General features: G+C 36.3%; 1 protein-coding gene across 2 annotated transcripts in view; it reads right to left on the reverse strand.

Moving 5' to 3' along the window:
- STK17A (serine/threonine kinase 17a) overlaps positions 1-19,662 on the reverse strand; it is a 40,320-nt gene that overhangs the window by 19,451 nt on the left and 1,207 nt on the right. For both annotated transcript variants that reach the window (XM_029926495.1, XM_029926488.1), the window contains exon 2: positions 9,479-9,691. In XM_029926495.1, coding sequence (XP_029782355.1) covers positions 9,479-9,691 — 213 coding nt within the window. The remainder of the gene's footprint in view (positions 1-9,478; positions 9,692-19,662) is intronic.

Consider the following 19,662-nt stretch of genomic DNA (forward strand, 5'->3'; position numbering starts at 1 on the left):
AAAAAAAAAAAAAAAAAGGAACATATATAAATGGTATATTTAGAAAAAACACAAATAATGAAAATAAAGCTAATGCTCTCCAATGAATTAAAGACCCCTTCTCCAATTCTAGAATGACATCTAGAGATAAGTGCTATTCTCCCTTTGGTGTATTATATCCCTCCAGACTTTTAAAAAATATACACTTACTAAATGCATACAAAAATACTGGTTGCCTGGATTTTTTAAAAAACAGATGGTAATATAGGGCACATTCTACTGATACTGTTCTACAACTCTTTCTTACGTTTCAACATGTCTTAAGAATCTTTCTGTGATGGTTTTATGTTTATCTACTTTGTAATTTTGAACTCTTACATCCCTGTGAATAAACCATACTTGATGTAACCATTCTCTTTGAAGGACGTTTACTTTCTTCCTAATTATTCACAACTATAAATAATACTGTGATAAGAAGGCACATTACAATTTCTCACAGGTTCACTTATGTGCGAGGAGCTCTCAAGGGTAGACATCTAGAAAGAAACAGCTGGACTGAAGTGTATGTACATTTAAAATTTGAATAGAAAGAGCCTATCCTCTCCGAAAGAGCAGTACTGATTTAAACTTTCTTTCAACCTCTGGCCAAAGCATCTCAATTTGTTTTTCTCCAACTAATTTTTCCAATAAGAGTGGGGAAAAATCAACATTAAAAGTTTTTCTTTTTCCTTCAGCAAAAAGTCTATACTTAAAGATTCATTCATACCATAAATAACAGCTCATGTCATATCTCAAAATTTCCTTTAGGTGTTTAAAAAAAGAGGCTAGATTGCTTTCAATTAAGTAGCTATAAAATTGACATAAAATATCTAACTATAAACAGACAGGCTGCTGTCAGAAAAAGAGCTACTTATTGAATTCTTTTCTTTTTTTTAAATTTTTCTTTGTTTTTTGTTTATTTTTGAGAGAGAGAGACAGCGTGAGCAGGGGAGGGTTAGAGAGAGAGGGAAACACAGAATCTGAAGCAGCTCCAGGCTCTGAGTTGTCAGCACAGAGCCTGACGTGGGGCTCAAACCCACGAACCATGAGATCATGACCTGAGCCGAAACCAGGCGCTCAACCAACTGAGCCACCCAGGTGCCCCGAATTCCTTTTCATAAGATAATTTAGTTGCTTCCTTTCCTGTTAAAGCAACCTATTTCCAAATTCTGTCCATATAAGGAGACACTATTTGTCACCAAAATTAGAGAAGAACATATTTAAGTTTAGCTGAGCAGTTGCAGGTGATGAAAAGTGAAAGAATAATTCATTGGCTGATAAGGTTTTCATTTTGACTAAACTTATACAACTGACTTATAACATTTTGATTGTACGTAGAAAACCGTATGTGAATGTATCACAACCATTTTTATGTTATTTAAGTGTAAAATGGCCATCACATATTCAGGTACAGTTAAAGTAATATACAAGTCAGAAGAATGGAAATGGTGAACATTCACAACGTAATTACAGAGTCAATTAATTACAACCTAGGAGTACCACATACTGCTAATATGGATTTGATGACCTAAAACAAAAGTCCGTATGAAATGTGTCAAATCAGTCCAAGCAGCACGATGTACCATGATATAACATATAGCTCATGAAGCCCTCTGCGTACACACACACACCACCATTTGCCTGTGACCCTCAGAACTGTCCGTGTTCCTCAACTAAAACAAAGAACTGTATTTTTGGTGGAAAAAGTTTTCCAATCAAAATTTATTGTTCTCTGAGTCTCTCAGCTCATCACTACCATCCACAATAAAATTCACTATAGGTTAATTTACATAAGTACAAAGATTCCTTTACCTAAAATTGAAGAACCATTTATTACTAGTTCATTTCACTATAAAGTTTACCCATTCTTGTTTTAACGTAATTTAAGTACTTTACATAAGCACAGAATATGAAGCACAAAATTACCATTTTCTGAAAATTTTCAAGTATGCAATGCAGATGATTAAAAAAGCTGTAAAAGCTAGCCTTCAGTGACCAGCAAGACTTGCATAAACCCTCTGATACAATGTGCAATCACCCTATTTTACACCTGCTTAAATGTAAGCTTGCCCCATTAACTCATTAACTAGTGGAACTAAACAAAATTATACTAAAGGACAACTCGCAAAATTAAAAGCATCTGTTAAGCATGGTTCCAGGAAATAAGAATATTAACTATTTCACAGGAAGTATCTTCCTTTACATAAAGCCAGAGAAACACTAAATTTTGCAGTGCCTATCTTTTAACTACAGCAAGATTTTCATGATTATATTATGGTATATTTACTTTAGTAGTGTTTGTTTTCCACTACTTTAAAACTACTCAGAAACTCAGTAATTAACTTTATTATGAATTACATACAATTTTTTACCAAAATTTTTTAATGAAAACATTAATTCAAGAACTTTCACAAGAAAATTTTATAAAAACCTATTTTTATAAAACATATTACAAGCTTTCAATTTCAAATTTCTAGTGGCCCTTAAAAAGTTAGGGGATAAGTATCTTTTTGATCAACATTATGCAGAGCCATATACATGATAATTGCAGGCTAAGAGTCACTGTGTTTCCCTAGCTGCCTGTACCTTGTCTAGATCTTAGCTCCCAACCTCGCTCCCAAACTCGATCAAACACTTCTTTTTCTATAGAAACTAGCATTTCCACTTCTACCAATAAAGAGTCAGTTTAGATCTTTATTCCTTCACTCTTAAAAATGAACAAATACCAATCAAATATGTTAGGCTTTTGCAATATGTTATGGACAGAAAGATTAATTAGAAGTATGGCTTAGGACTTCATGTACTAGACTAGTAGGAGAGAGAAAAAATGAAACACACTTTAAAGAATATATATGCATAAATATATATGGGTGTAAAATTATATATCAAGTGATGTGATAATTTAGCAACTGAACAATTAACTGGAAAGGAGGAAAAAAATCTTAGAAAAATGACATTTATTCTGAGCCCTGTAGAACGAATCAGAATCCACTAGATGAAATGGTAAGAGCACATCCCCAGCATTGTGAACACAAACAAAAGGGCATGGTGGTGTCAAAAATACACGACACAACTCATGAATGGTTAAGCTGCTATTTCCCCTTTCAGCCAAATGGTACGGAACTTACCCTCTAGCCATAAATAACTAGAAAATGAGCAAAGTGTATAAGCCAACTGTTTTCAGACATGAGAACAAAGGCAGTTATGACCATGATCCCTGAAAACAGGAACATGAGATGGGCCCTACTGTTTCTGTCTTCCTACTTGGAAGTAATTTATGGACTACAGTATAGGGTGAAGGAGAAACCCAAGCAGAATACAGCAGCCTTGCTAAACTGAGGAAACAGACTAGGAGTTTGACAAAGCTAATGAAGTTCGATTTCATAGGGACAGTACCTGAGAGGACTGAGCTAGACAGAGAAAGATTTCTAGACGTTTACTTAGCTACATCCTGAAGTCAAAATACTAATATGGGGATGCACAGGATGAAATTCTACGAGTGCAAGCAAAGATCTGCTAGGAAATAATAAGCTGAATAATTCCTAGCATTCACAGAGAACCAAATAATATATCTGAATTTTGTTCAGTTGAAGTAGAAAAACCATGCCAACCACTTGAGCAGTCAGCAGGACCCCCACTCCAAAAAGGCCATACCTAAAGTAGTAAGGTTAAGTAGCCTTTGACTTGCCCCAACAAAGCTGATTCACAAATAATTTAAATGCCTGCCAAAACAAACATCATCGCTCTTTAATGGAAGATCATAAAATCCACTCAACACTGTGACAAACTAAATGTATGGCATCCTTCCAAAAATTACTAAACACTAAAAATGCCATAAATTATAATCTGCAACTAATATTGTCTTAAAAACAGACCTAGGAATAACAGACATAATGAAATCAGCAGATAAGGCATTATAAATATACTCGTGGATTTAAAGTAAAATATGAACATAACAGGAGAGAATGAGAGGTATGAAAAAGGACCAAATGGAACTTCTAGAGATACAAATTAGACACTGCAGAAGAATCAGTAAATTTTAAGACACAGCAATAGAATTGTATGACCTTGCAATTCAATTTTAAACATAGAGAGGAAGAAAAAGGACAATAGGACCCCTGGAAGCTGAGTGACAATATCAAGCAGTAACATAATGTAATTGAAGGAACAAGAGAAGAGAGGTAGGAGAAGACAATTAAAAAAAAAAAAATGCCTGACAAGTTCCCAAATTTGTTAAAAACTATAACCCTCAATACCCAAGTAGCTAAAAATAAACCACAAGCAGGATAAACACAAGGCAAATTAAGGCACATTATGCTCAAATTACTGAAAGAAAAAAAAAATCTTTAAAAAGTTTGTAAATAAACAAATTAAGCAAAGTTGCAGAATATAAAATCAATATACCAAAATCATGGTGTTTCTATACACTAAAAATGAATTTTCAGAAAGAGAAATTAAGAAAACAATCCCATTTGCCATGACATCAGAAAGAATACTACTCAACAACAACAAAAAATGAAACCTTGCTACTTGTAACAATACAGATAGACTTTGAAGATATTATGCTAAGTGAAATAAGTCAGAAGACGAAAACTAACATAAAATTTTACTCATATGTGGAAACTAAAAAAACAAAACAAATGAACAAACAAAACAAGAACCAAAGTTCATAGGTATAGAGAACAAATTGGTGGTAACCAAAGGGGAAGGGGGGAGATGGGTGGGCAAGATGGGCAAAGGGGGTCAGTTATATGGTGATAGATAGTAACTAGACTTTTAGCGGTGATCACTTTGTAGTGCATACAGATATCAAATTATGTTGCATACCTAAAACTTATGTTCTATGCCAATTTTACCCTATTTACAAAAAGTTTCTTGTGGAGAAAACTATGCATGTGTGTATGTATGTATCAAAGCTATAGTAATAAAAACAATATGGTATTGGCATAAAAACAGATATATCAATGGAATAGATAGTTCTAAAATAGAAAGTCCAAAAATAAAACTATGCATATATGGTCAATTAAATTACTAAAAAGGAGCCAAGAATGTACAATGGGGAAAGGAGAGTTTCTTCCATAAATGGTTTTTAAAAAAACTGGGTAGCTACATGCAAGAGAATGAAACTGAACCCTTATCTTACATCATACACAAAAGTCAAATCGAAATGGATTAAAGACTTGAATGTAAAACCTGAACTATAAAACTCCAAGGAGAAAACAGGCAGTAAGCTCCTTGACATAAGTCCTGGCCAATTTTTTTAATTTGACAATAAAAGCAAAAATAAGTGGGGGCTACATCAAATTAAAAGGCTTCAGCATAGTGAAGGAAACCATCAACAAAATGAAAAGCAACCTATGAAATGAAAGAAAATATTTGCAAATCATTTAGCTGATAATGGTTTAATATCCAAAAAATATAAAGAATTCCTACAATCAATCTGACTAAACAAGGGCTGAGAAACTAAACAGATATCTTTCCAAAGAAGACATACAAATAGGCAACAGGTACGTGAAAAAGGTGCTCAACATCACTAATCATCAGGGAATCACAAATCAAAACCACAATTGGGTACCATCGCACACCTGTTAAGATATATTTACATATAAATGGAATATTATTCAGCCAAATAAATATATTCTACTTATACATGGAACCTAAAAAAGTAAAACTCCTAGAAACAGACTAGAATGGTGGTTACCAGTCAGCGGAGGGAGGTGGTGGAAATGGAAGAGATATTGTCAAAGGGTACAAACTTCAAGTTGTAAGTTGAGTAAGTTCTGGAAATTTAACTTACAGCATAGTGATGATAGTTAATACTAGGTTATATACTTGAAAGTTGCTAAGAGAGTAAATATTAAATGTTGTTACCACACACACACACACACACACACAAAGGTAATTAAGTGACTCGATGCAAGTGTTAGCTAATGCTATATCCTACACTTCAAACTTACAAAATGTTCTATGTCAACTATACCTCAATAAAGCTGGAAAAAAATTTAAAAATAATGCATATAAAGCATGTATATAAAGTTGGCTGACTTAGCACAGTGCCTAGCACAAGGAAAATTCTTAACACATTACAACCGTTAACAATTTGTGTTCCCACAGCACCTAGCAATATTTCTGGTAAAACACCAACATTGCTACATTTATATTTCTTTCACTAAACCTGTAGCACCTGGAGGGAAGGGGCTATGCTATTTTCACTTTTATACCATCAGCACCTATTAGCACTGGTGCTTATGGCAGGTACTTAAGTGTATGTGAAATGCATTACTGACATGGTGATCATAAACCTGCCTGTTTTCATAACAGTCTATTGATGTGGCCATGAATTTTGATATCTCGATATCTAAACATATATTTCTAAGACTTTCCCTTCACACGCAAAGAGTAACACAAACATTTTTAGCCAAATCATACTCATTTGTGGTTCTAAAAACATGATCACTGAAGCAACAGAAGCCACCAAAGATTTCTAAGCAAGGGAATAATATTACAACATTTATATCTTAATTACCTAGCAGCAGTTTGAAAAACATCCTCGAACTGAAGCCAGGGTGATCAGCTAAGAAGAGACAATGAGGGGGCGCCTGGGTGGCTCAATGGGTTAAGCCTCTGACTTTGGCTCAGAGCATGATCTCACATTTGTGGGTTTGAGCCCCGCATCAGGCTCTGTGCTGACAGCTCAGAGACTGGAGCCTACTTTGGATTCTATGTCTACTGGTCTCTCTGCACTTCCCCCTCTAATGCTCTGTCTCTCTGTGTCTCAAAAATAAACATTAAAAAAAAAAAAAAAGAACAATGAGGACCCAATACAGAGGAGAAATAGCAAGAAGTACCAAGAAAAGGGGACCAGCAGGGGAAAGGGTTACTAGCCTGAGCTATGAAATAAATGGGGCTATCACTGAAAATGGAGAACAAAAGAAAAACAGGCATTATCAGGGTAATGCAGGAGTGCACACATATTGATTCCAAATTGGTAATGATGTGTGGTTGGATACAGAGATATGCAATAGTCAGTTGGAACTTAAGATGGTTCAAGGCTAGAGACAAAGATTTGGAAATAACTGCATGTAAAGAATAGGTGAAGCCACAAACACAGACTGTTATTGTTCAGAGTAAATGTACAGAATATAAAAGTATGACAAGAACAACATTAATGAACTCTGGGGAGCACTTGTATTCACATAATAGAAGAAGGGTAAAAGGCTGAGAAGTTTGTTTTGTTTTTTTAAAAGAGGACCATGAAAACCAAGAACGCCATTTCAAGAAAGAAGGTATAATAAAGTATTTACAGAGAGTGAATACTAGAATGAACACTAAAGTTAGGACACCGATTATGGCAAACAGGATTTGAGAAGAGCAGGTGCAGCAGACGAGGAGTAATGGAGCACTGGCACATGGCAGCTGCATGGATCGATGAAGAACAAAACTGACCACAAGATGAGGAACACTGTAAATTCAGACTGCTCCTTTAAGGAGTACAGATAGCAGTAAAGAAAAGAGCAAGCAAGGACAATGGTTTAAAGACAGTCAGAGATGAGGAAAAGGAATTTGAGAAGAGGAGAGACAGAAACATGGGAAGATGAGGGAAAAGAGCCACCTTGGGAGAGGTGCTCTTCCAAGAGCACCTTGAAAGGCTGACAGAGGTCAGTGAACTGATTTAAAAACAAAACAAAGGCCCTAGCAAAGGAAAGAGAATTGAAGAGCACAAGTAAAGATTTAAGCTTCAGAGTTAAGCAGTGGAAACTTCTTTGGACAGAAGGGAAGGGCTGAGAACACTAAAGGCAGAGAGACACTGAGGGAGTGTGCTGGCCTTTACTTTCTCCATGAGGGGAGAAAGGGCTAGGTACCTCATAGAAGATAGGAAGGAGGTGATGTAGCAAGAGTATTAAAGATTCTGATTAGTTCCTTTTGGGGCCGAGGGGCACATTAATAGGAGGAGATGAGAGATTAGGTAAAGAATTACCAACGACAGCAAGAGCCCAGCTGATGACTCACACTTGTAACAAGCAGGTTAAAGACTACACAAAATCCTCCCTCGAGTGTGCAGGATGCAGCACGAGCCAGGGTAAATGGGCAAAATGAGCTGCAGAGGGAGCAGAAGGAGGAAATAATGTAAGGTGCTGATGTGAGATTAGTTAAAATAACTCTGAAGAGAAGCGAATCACAGGAAAAAAAAAAAGTCAGGAGCTGGCTGAAAGACTGGAAGACCCAAGAAGAGTTCAGGGTTGAAGGCTGAAGAGCAGGTTTGGTGAGAAAAGGAGAGGAACAAGATCTGGTCAGAGAATAGTATTTCACAAAGTCTCCTCTAGATAAACTTCCAATTCTGCCTTGATCCTCTCCAAAACAAACTGGAAACCAAAAACTTAAGTCATTTATACCAAGTCACAAAACTCGGGCTTAATATATAACCCAAGTACAGTTTGAACCTCCCCCAGAAATTTTTTTATGTTTATTTTTTTGAGAGAGAGACACAGAGCACGGAGTTGGGGAGGGGCAGAGAGAGAAGGAGACACAGAATCTGAAGCAGGCTCCAGGATCTGAGCTTTCAGCACAGAGCCCAACATGGGGCTCGACCTCATAACATGAGATCATGACCTGAGCCAAAGTCCGATGCTTAACCGACTGAGCCACGCAGGTGCCCCTAGAAATTAAGTGTTAACCAGTCAGTCAGAAAATTTCTGATCAGCATTGTAGTAATCTCACATTACTACCCCCAAAAGTAAACCCCCAAAAGAAAGATAATCCACCTGAGACCCCCTGCTTTTCCCATAAGGGAAGCTGATCTGCCTGAAATAACCCTTCCTTTTCTTTTGCTAAACACTTCTTGCCCTACCCTCCTTCCTAGAAAACCTATCCACTTTGTATAATGCCTTGGGGCTGCCCTCCACTTGCTAGAGTCACTTAATAAAGTTGATTAGATCTTCAATTTTATTTGGTTGAAAAAAATTTTTAACATATCCTTTGCCCTATGTTTTTAAACTGAGAGACTCATGTTTTTGTGTAATTTCTAAGCTCTATTACACAGTAAAGAAATTTTAAGCATTTTGGGTGAACAGATGTAAGAGCTTGTCTTTTCCTTTGTATTTCTTGATGTAGTAAGGCTTTTAATGTATTCAGAAGTAGAGGGGAAAACAGGATTTCTTAAGAAGAAAAAACTTCATTTTCCAAAGCTGTTTCCTATACTGTCCCTCCTTACTCAAATTAAAACATAGCATGAATCAATAGTTTCTGAAAGAAGATTAACTCAGACTATATGAACATATAAGGGATTGTAAAATGTCTTTAATTTGAAAAATGTCAAATTAATATGAGGAATACATGAAAAAGTTTTGGAAATTCTTCAGATTTTCAGAGCCAGGCCCCAACACATACCACAGATGACTAACATCCTATAAAGGAAGTGTGAACTATCAAATAAAATCCATTTAAGGAAGATGATACTTACTATTCCAGAACTAAGATCATTTCTGATGGAGTTTCATAGACTTCATGTAAATTAATAACCCAAGGATTATCCTGTGCTAGTTCAAGAACAGCTATCTCATGAATTATTTCCATTCGACAATCTTGGCCTTTTCTTCTTTTTCTCATGAACTTTGCTGCAAATTCTTTTCCAGAATCCTTCTTTATACATTTCCTCACAACTGCAAATTTCCCCCTAGAATTAAACAAAAACATTCACTGTTAAACTTGACAACTTTCTAGAAATGGTAATTTTAATAAAAATTTCAAATACTCATCAGTGGATATTCAAATTTAGATGATATTCAATCACAAAAACAGTACTATCATTTAGGAATTTAATAGGATACATCTATCTATAATCAAAAAAATAGAAGGAATTTTGCAGATTTGCAGTTAAACAGAGGATAACCAAATATTAAAGTGAATAATTTTTGTAGTTATACATAATTTAATATTTTTACACATTTATACATAAGAATGACTTAAATCTTTTAAAAAGCCATTTGACTTGTTAGGACAAACTAGTTATCAGAACTCCTAAAAGAATCGAGTTGACTAATATTATACCCTTCCACAATTATAAAAGTTAGGGATCTCATTTATATATTTCAACTACAGCATACCCGGAAAGGTCTAGTTTTCCTATAAAGACAGATATAACATGCTTATTTTGATACCTTACACTATCATTTGTTATTAAACTAATAAGCAAGTCACAGGGGAGTCAAACTAAGCAAATTAAGGGTATGAGCTCTGGAATCAGATATAAGCTAGAATCCCACAAATAGCTCTGCAGCTCACCTGACACATAACCTTGGGCAATTTATTTAACCTTTTTAAATCTCGTTTTCCTTATCTGTAAGAGAGGACACACTGGAATCCAGTTTCTAGGGCTGCTTTAAGAATTCAAGTACATAATATGAATCAATTGCTTAGCATGGGACTTGCCACATGATGAGTGCTAAATAAAATATTATTAAACAAATCATTAATTTGTGACAGGCATCACCCATAAATACCCAATCTTTAAACTGGAAGGCAACTTAGAAATCACAGGGTTGTTTGTTTATTTTTATTTATTATTTATTTATTTATTTATTTATTATAGAGAAACAGAGAAAAACAGAATGAGCAGGAGAGGGGCAGAGAGAGAGAGAGGGAGACACAGAATCCAAAGCAGGGCTCAAACCCACAAACCATGAGATCATGGCCTGAGCCGAAGTTGGATTCGTAACCAACTGAGCCACCCAGGCGCCTCTTTATTTTTTAACCTAATACCAAATGCTAATGACTTCTTTCAAACTATAAAGCAGTCTCTTCTACTCCTGGGTGCATTTTTCTTTTAAAGTTTATTTGTTTATTTTGAGAAATAAGAGAGTGAGCATGAGTGGGGTAGGGGCAGAGAGAGAGAGAATCCCAAGCAGGCTACGTACTGTCAGGGCAGAGTCTGATGTGCAGCTTGAACCCAAGAACTGCGAGATCAAGACCTCAGTTAAAATTAAGAGTCTGTTGCTCAAGTGACTGAGCCACCCAGAAGCCTCGTTAATAAGATTTTCATGACAAGCCTAAAGTGAAGGGCTGTTAAGTCTGGGTCTTTTGCTGAGCAGTACAGAAAGATCTTTCTTTCTCTTCCAAATACCAATTTGTCAGGTATCGATTGCAGCTAACATGATCTGTTAACTGCCACTCCCTTTTCCAATTTTCAATCATTCCTCAACCCCATAAAGGTTTTTAAGATTTTCTCACTATTATGCCTTATCAGAACTGCCAATAAAATGTGCCAACCAAATCTGAAGCAACTACTCCAAGTACAATCGAATCAAAGGGTTATATCATTATTATGTTGTTGGTCTTGGTACAATACAACCCAACATCGCTTTAAAACAACTTGACAAGTTTTTTTGTAGTTCATATTGGGCTAGTAAATAAACCACCTAGATCTTTTTGCTTTTGAAAATTTTCAAGCCAGTATACTCCTATTTTATTTTAATAATAGGCTTTAAAAAATTAAAGGCAAGACTTTCATTTGTTCTGTTAAATTCTACTTTCTAGGTTCAGCCCCAGAATTCTACACCACTTATGTAATTTTGAGAACTAATTCTTCCTTCCTAGCCAGTATTAACCACAAATATGTTTTTATGCCCTCGATATTTTTGTAACCACACAAATAAGAATATTAAATGATACATCCTTAGGCACAGCCCTCTCTAGCTGTTCAAATAAGTTAACAATCTACCTAACAGCACCCTTGTTCAGATCAAAGTTCTTTTTGTTCACAAAAATGTGAAAAGACTTCTACAGATGCTTGGAGGGATTAAATCATAAACATATTCATCACAGACTAATGCCTCCTTTTATTTTGTCATGCACAAAATCAGTAGACTAACATTTCCAACAAGTTTAAAGTGTTTGAGTGTGCCCGTGCATGCAGGAGTGGGGGAGGGGCAGAGAGAAAGAGGGAGAGAGAATCCCAAGCGGACTCAGTGCTGCCAGGGCAGAGCCTAACCTGAGGCTCCCATCTGAGATCATGACCTGAGCTGAAATCAAAAGTCAGACACTTAAGCGACTGAGCCGCCCAGGCGCCCCTCCACCAAATTTTAAAAGGTTCCTAATGACCTTTGAGTTCTTTTGAGAAAAATCATTAATAATATGACTTCTTTTAGTGTCTCTGAGAAGTTTTAAAAGAAAAAAGAGAAAGTTCATTTTTAGAAAACTGACATATATATTCGATAGCAAGCATATGCCTTGTATCAGAAGGAGTCAGAAATAACTCCATTGAACTGCCTTCAAAATATTCCCACATCAAACATACAAATGTTTACTATTAACACACTTAAAATTCCAGGCAATACTCTACAGTAAGTAAAGTACTACCTAATATCAGGCCTGAATGTGTATTTTTGAACAGACAGGAAGACTAACTAATGACTCAACAGAGAAAGGGATCCACACACAATGCTTGCCTACACAGTCTGGAAGCCCTTCTGTATAAGGGCCAAATTCAGGGACCAGAGGCAAATACAGGGAAGAGACCCATCCTTATTCAACATCTGGGGCCATGCAACCATTTCTTAGGGTCACCAGCACAGGTCCCATAGCTCTCTTCCTATACCAGTGACCACTCTTGACACCACCTTTGTTTCTGTGGAAGCACTCCTCACAGTTTTAGTTTTATTCTTTCCACTGTGTCATGCACTAAACTGGGAGTCAGCAAACTTCCATTAAGGGCCAGATAAAATTTTTTTGGTTTTTCTGGTTTCTGTTCCACTGTTTGTCTGCAATTATAAAATAAAAACAGACACAGACAAAAGGTAAACAAATGGGTGGATCTGGGTTAAAAAAAACTTTTAGGGATACTGAAACGTGAATTTCATATAATTTCCATTACAGTAAGTATTACTCTTCTGATTTGGAACCATTTAAAAATGTAAAAATCATTCTATATAGCCTGTGAGCCTTACAAAAATAGGTCGCCAGCAGTAGTTTGCCAACCCCTGCTTACTCCACACTGAAGAAACTCTTCCATCATTTTATACTGAAACTGATGAGCAAGACAGCAGATCGTAAAGGTTTTGACGAAACCTGTCTTGCCTTCATTTCTAAATGACCAGTACAATGGTTAGGGAACCCTTAAAACTACTCCAGGAGGAGTCCAAAGGAGATAAAAAGATTTCTGGAACTATCGTTTCTGTAGAGCAACACAGTACACAGGAATGTAAGGTTTCAGCATTCAAGATGAGGAGTCGTAGTAAACACATTAAGAATAACATTACCACAGCATCTCTAAATTCCACACCCCACAAGGATTCTAATATATATGTCTTATCACAGCTTCATGGTAAAAATTGTGATTTTTACCTAATCCTTTAATTTTAGGTTGTTGACACAAAGGCATGAAATAAATGTTTCTCCAACACAAGGAGCCACAGTTATATACAGACTTGAGGCAGATGAGGTTCAAAGGGCATAAGACGTCTGTTGAACATCTACTTTACCTAGCGAAAATTCTTCCTGGACTACACAGTTTTTACAATTTCCTGAGCTCTTCATCTATTTCACAAACATCTATGGTTCACTATTACACACTAAGAACTCAGGTTTTCATTAAACAGTTTTTGGGGGATTACAAAAAAAAAATCAATATATTTCGGAACTATTTAATGATAATATATTGGAGAGTGGTGGTAAAGGAAAGATACATTAACAATTATAACAAGAGAAAGTGACATCTGAGTTAGACACCAATCTAAGCTTCCTAAGAACAAGGATTAAGTTTTAGTTACTTTTGCATTGCCAGTGCCTAACTGGTAAAGCTTAGGAAGGCATGGTGAGCATCTTTAAGTATGCAGGATATGCTAAGGAGTCTGCGTTTCTCAGGGTAAAAACATGAGTATTTAATTTTTAATTTTTTAATTTTTTTTATGTCTTTATTTTATTTTGAGAGAGACAGAGAGTGAGCGGGGCAGGGTCAGAGAGAGAGGGAGACACAGAATCCAAAGCAGGCTCCAGGCTCTGAGCTGTCAGCACAGAACCTGACACGGGGCTCAAACCCACGGACTGTGAGATCATGACCTGAGCCAAAGTCAGTGGCTTAACCAACTGAGCCACTCAGGTGCGCCTGTTAAGAATTTTTTAAATACTTGTTTTTAAAAGATAATTCTGATAGTGTTGTGAAGAGTATATTGCAAAATGTTAACAAAAAAGACAGGGAAACCACTAAAATAATTGAAGGCAGTGGGTGTGAACTAAAACAGCAGCAGTAGAAGGTAGGAAAAGATATTTAAATGCATTTAAAAGGGTCAAGGTTCATTAGTACTGCTTGGCCCACGGAACTGCAGGCAGAAACATGGGGAAAAGAGAAAAGTGAAGTGGAGGACAACCTGACGATTTTTACCGGAGTACTGGATAAATGTGGCACAATCAACTGAGACTGATTTTAAGAATGGTAACAGGTTTGGATAAGGGGATAATGTGTTAGGTTTTGGATGGAAGAAGTTTGAGGTTCCCTTCTCTCTAAAGAGAATTTTATTGGGGCCCCTGGGTGGCTCAGTCTGTTAAGTGTCTGACTTCAGCTCAGGTCATGATCTCACAGCTTGTGAGTTCGAGCCCCACGTCAGGCTCTGTGCTGACAGCTTGGAGCCTGGAGCCTGCTTCAGATTCTGTGTCTCTCTCTCTGCCCCTAATTCATTTGCATTCTGTCTCTGTCTCTCTCAAAAATAAATAAATACTTTAAAAAAAAATAAAGAGAATTTTATTTACTGGATAAGTTCCAGTGTTGTGTTACAAAGGTGAACAAAGAATAGAATACATAAGGTTTCGTCAAAGATCAAAAACTGGAGATGCTAATTTGAGTGGTATACAGAAGAAGCAAAATAAAAGTGATCTCTGAGGTTCTGAGTTTGAGTCTAGATTACAATAAAGTGCTTTGTTTATATCTGTATTATATTTTTTAAGTTGATCTGATATAGTACAATTTGTTCACTATGCCTGTCTCCCTAGCTAAACTGAGTTCCCTAGCAAGACCTCCCTTATCATGCATCTCTGTATCTCCCTAGTGCCCTGCACATGGCAGGTGCTCAAACAGGATATCAGATAGCATGCTGAATATATACAACTGTTCTTGTTATCTTATTAAAAGTTCTAGCGCAACTTAACCTCATAAAGTTTAATGTCTTAACCACATCAGACTACTTGCTATTCCCCCTTTCACTGACTTTTTCTGCCACTATGCTTATTTGTTTTATTGCCAAAGGCGAGGAATGTCTTTCATCACTACTACTGAAATTCCATCCATTCTTTAAGGCTCAGCTCAAATGTTATTTTCCCCATAAGATTTTCCCATGTGCCATGTCACCTTGCCAATAAAGGGGAGTAGTGACTGATTTGTTACATTTGAGACTAATTTCCAGAGCATAGCCAAGTGCCTTATGTGCTTCACATAGAACATTTATTTAGTAGCACTGGAATAATACCTTAAATGTAAAGAAGCTCCATTCAAGACCTAGAATATATTCTACCTGTCTTCCTAACCTCTGAAAGGAAAACAACAAAACCCAAAATATCTGTTGACTCTAAGTGTAAAAATCAGTGAGTCTATCAGACCAGACATCACCACGAATAACAAGAACAGGCAGGGCTTTAAAAATCAGAATTTTAAATTCTGGCTAACTGTGTAGTTTGAGGCAATTTACTCAACCTTTCTGGGCCTTAATTTAACCTCATCTGTAAAATGAGGTTGATGACACTTACCTTGCAAGACAGTAAAGACTAAACAAAATTAGATCTCTACAGTGTGTAGCATTCAGCAAATGATTAGTAATCAGTAGCTATTTTTATTGTTTGGGGCACTAAGTCCAGTTCTATGATAATATTTGTAAAAAAAAAAAAAAAAAAGGCATCCTAGAAGAGAGGACTTTGATGGTCTAATTTGAACTCTCTACTTGATGCAAAAACTCCCTTAATAAATCCAGTTCCTTCTTTACCTGAATAGATGTATCAATGACTACAGCTACTTGGTTTTCTAATGCACTTGGCTTGATAACCCAACTGTATAAAATTTTGTTACTTACGGCTTTGTAAAGAGGCTGAAATTTATTAAATCTTTAAGTTATGTACTATAAATTATGATTTTCATTATAACTTTATAAGCCCCAGCTTTTAAAAATTAAAATAGGTGACTTAAAATTAAAATAGTATTTCTGCCTTAGAACAGAAGTCATACTTCCTAAGTAACTTCTGTTGCTAAGCCACATACATAGCCAATTTTTAAAAATCCATCCAAAAATATCAGATTATACACAACTACTGGTAAATATTCTTCAAACTAATACCTAGTGGCCAGGAAATCTTAAAGAATGATATCCATCCTAAAACAAGGCAATTTCTATATGGATATTATTTAACAAGGGTCTTTAATCCTAAGAAATTATGACTTAAAATGTATGACACGTGCTTAAGTAGTTGTAACATACAAAAACCTGAAGCCATTACCTACAGCCACGAATTCCAGTAAAGGACACACAATTCTTTAAATACACCTGCCCCTACATATGCTTCTGCTTGAACCTTCTTTTATTCTCTGATAAAAATCCTTCCTTGGTCCTGTCATTCCCAACTGCTTTGAAGAGAAAGAGATACGACATCCCTATATACCATAAGGCCCAAACGAGGAGGGAACTATACAACATGTAAACTGCACAGGGTTTGTCCCAACATGGAACTTCTTAAAACTCTAGGAAACTGCTTTAGCTACAAGACAGACCTTAGATTATTCTTTGAGAAACATCTGTGACTTCCATAATGGCAGGGATTTCAAAGAGTTCCAGCTAAGAGGTCTCATAAGACTCAATGAATCTGCCTTGGTTTTCTCACAGAAAATGGGACTTACCAAACATGCATGTGATGACAAATAATGCATGTGAAAGCACTTGTGTAACTGTACATTTATGACGTACTCATTCAGCAGAGAATTCTTATCTTTTGTCCCATAGGGAAATTCAACAGTCAGTATATAATATAGAGAAAAAACATGCTTTTGGCTTTAAAAATCCCTTTTTAAAGATAAAATTTATAAATACATAAAAAATGTTAAAGTTGAGGACTAGATGAGATTACACGTAAAGCAAATAACTCAATGTGAAATTATTATAATTTCAAATTCCTAGAAACCTCATTTTGTTTCTGTACTCTCAAACTCAAGGGAAATCAACATTATGAAAAAATTCTCAGAACCCAAGGTCATGGGTTACTTATAATCATGAATGTGGTTTATCCTGCACATATCCTGCCTCTATGAAAGGCAACAAGCTTTATGAACAAGTCAAGCTTCAAGCAACAAAAGAAAATTTTATACTATTTACCCATATTTAGGTTGCTACGGACTCTGTTGGAGACATGAAAGAATGTGACATGACGTTTCTTAAAATAATCAACATCACATCCTGTCATTACTATAGAACGAATATTGACCATTTCAAAAATCCTCTTCAACCATTTCACTGAAACTTTTAATTTTCCGTAAGCTAATGGTAACTCCTGAGAGAACTCAATTTCTTTGTTTGAACGGTTAGCTCTTCACGCTTCAACATTTTTGACTAAATGAAAGGCCACAGAATATAATGTACCAGGAAAACCTTAAAGATCTATTCATCATTAAAATGTAACACGGGTAATTTTTGTAAGTTTTATATCAGAAGGAAATCAATTATACAGAAATGCAACCACAGTTTATAACTGAAAAAAGAGGCAACTTTATTACTACAGAAAGGATTATGAATAAACACTCAATTATGTCAGAACCATACATAATATACAGGCCAAATTTACAAACTTTGAACAAAGAGTGCTTATAACACAAAACAGAACTTTTGCTTCCTGAGAGTTCTAAACAGTTCCTGTATCTTTTGCAACAAGATTTCATCACTTTTGCCACCGAGAGAAGCATGAAGCCGTGCAGGTTTTCGTATTTTTGCTTTCTGGTTACATGCAAAATAACATTTATTGTTACACAATGAGGCACATTTATTGAGCAGCCTTAGTGGTATAAACATGTGTCCTATTTAATTCTCTCCATAACTCTGAGTCAATAAATGGTTAGGTAACTTACTCAAGTATACATAACTGGTAAGTAAAAAGCTAAGATTCAACCGCAGACTGTCAGACTCCAAAGCCCATGTTCTTCACCACTGCATTAAACTTCCCCGTGACCCCCCCCAAAAAAACCCCACCCAAAAAATTTTTAAAGAAAAATATGGGGGGTGAGGGACCAAAAAGAAACAAATAATTTTCAATTTTAGGCTTTTATATCAAGTATATCTAACTGCATTGTTCTGCTGCTTCAGGAGTTACTACTTTTGTAAAGAAATTGACATAAATATGTATAGAAGATAAACACCTACAGGCAAGTGAATTTTATGATACAGATAAAAACAAGAGTTGAAAGGAACATTCCTGAAGGAAATCAGTACCAACACCTGGTAGGGTGCAAATCAATTTCTTCAGATTAAATCATTTATTATAGACTACAAGACAGGGCTTGCCACCCAAAAATATTGCAGTTTTGTAATATCAGTTTTCCTTCTGTGGAATGAAGCCAGAGAAGCAAATAATGGAAAGTCATAGTTTTCCATTTTCAAGAGATCAGGGCTACTTCAGAATGTCTGGAATTTTGATGAATTCGAATACCTAGATAGCAGCTCTCTCGGTCTTCCTTGTCATATTTAAAGTGTGCACAGATCCAGTTAATTAGTGCCTGCCAAGGGCCCCTGGGTGACTCAGTCGGTTAAGCCTTCACTTCACTCAAGTCATGATCTCCCAGTTTGTGAGTTCAAGCCCCACCTCGGGCTCCGTTCTGACAGCTCAGAGCCTGGAACCTGCTTTGGATTCTGTGTCTCCCCCTCTCTGAACCTCCCCTGCTCATTCTGTCTCTCAATAATAAATAAATTTTTAAAAAACGTTTTAAAAAATGAGGGTCTGCCAGTCAAGTATTAAATCCTGTTCAGAAAGATGTTTTTCCTCTTAACATTTAGAATAAATGTGACATTTTAAAGATAGGATCCCCTCCAAAAAAACAAACCAAACGAAAACCCAACCAACCAAACAAAACGATTTCTAAAAGCTACCTTAATATTCGTAAAGTAGCACATTTTCAATATCGTTTGTAACCAATGTTACAAGACTCTCCTTTTCCAAGACCCCAGATAAAGGCTGTTATAATTGTCAGGCCCTTTCCCCATCACTACATGGTGTTATTTTGCAACAACTAACATTTATTGAATGCTATGTGCCAGGACCTGCAGCATGTGCTTTACAGGCATCTGCACAACACCCCCACGAGACAGGTACTGTCATTACAGGATTTCACGGGTGAGAAACAGGAGGCTGGGGAGTCTAAGTCACCCACTCAAAGGCAAACATAACAAGCAGGCCGGACTTAAGCTCAGGTCTGACTCCAAAGCCGACGCTGCTTTTTTTTTTTTTTTTAATTTTCTTAATAAAGTTTATTTTTGAGACAGAGATGGAGCATGAGTGGGAGATACAGAATCCGAAGCAGGCTCCACGCTCTGAGCTGTCAGCACAGAGCCTGATGCGGGGCTCGAACTCACGAAACGCGAGATCGTGACCTGAGCTGAAGTCGGACATTTAACAGACTGAGCCGTCCACGCG

This window comes from Suricata suricatta, chromosome 2, assembly GCF_006229205.1.
Source record: "Suricata suricatta isolate VVHF042 chromosome 2, meerkat_22Aug2017_6uvM2_HiC, whole genome shotgun sequence".
Lineage (NCBI taxonomy): Eukaryota > Metazoa > Chordata > Mammalia > Carnivora > Herpestidae > Suricata > Suricata suricatta.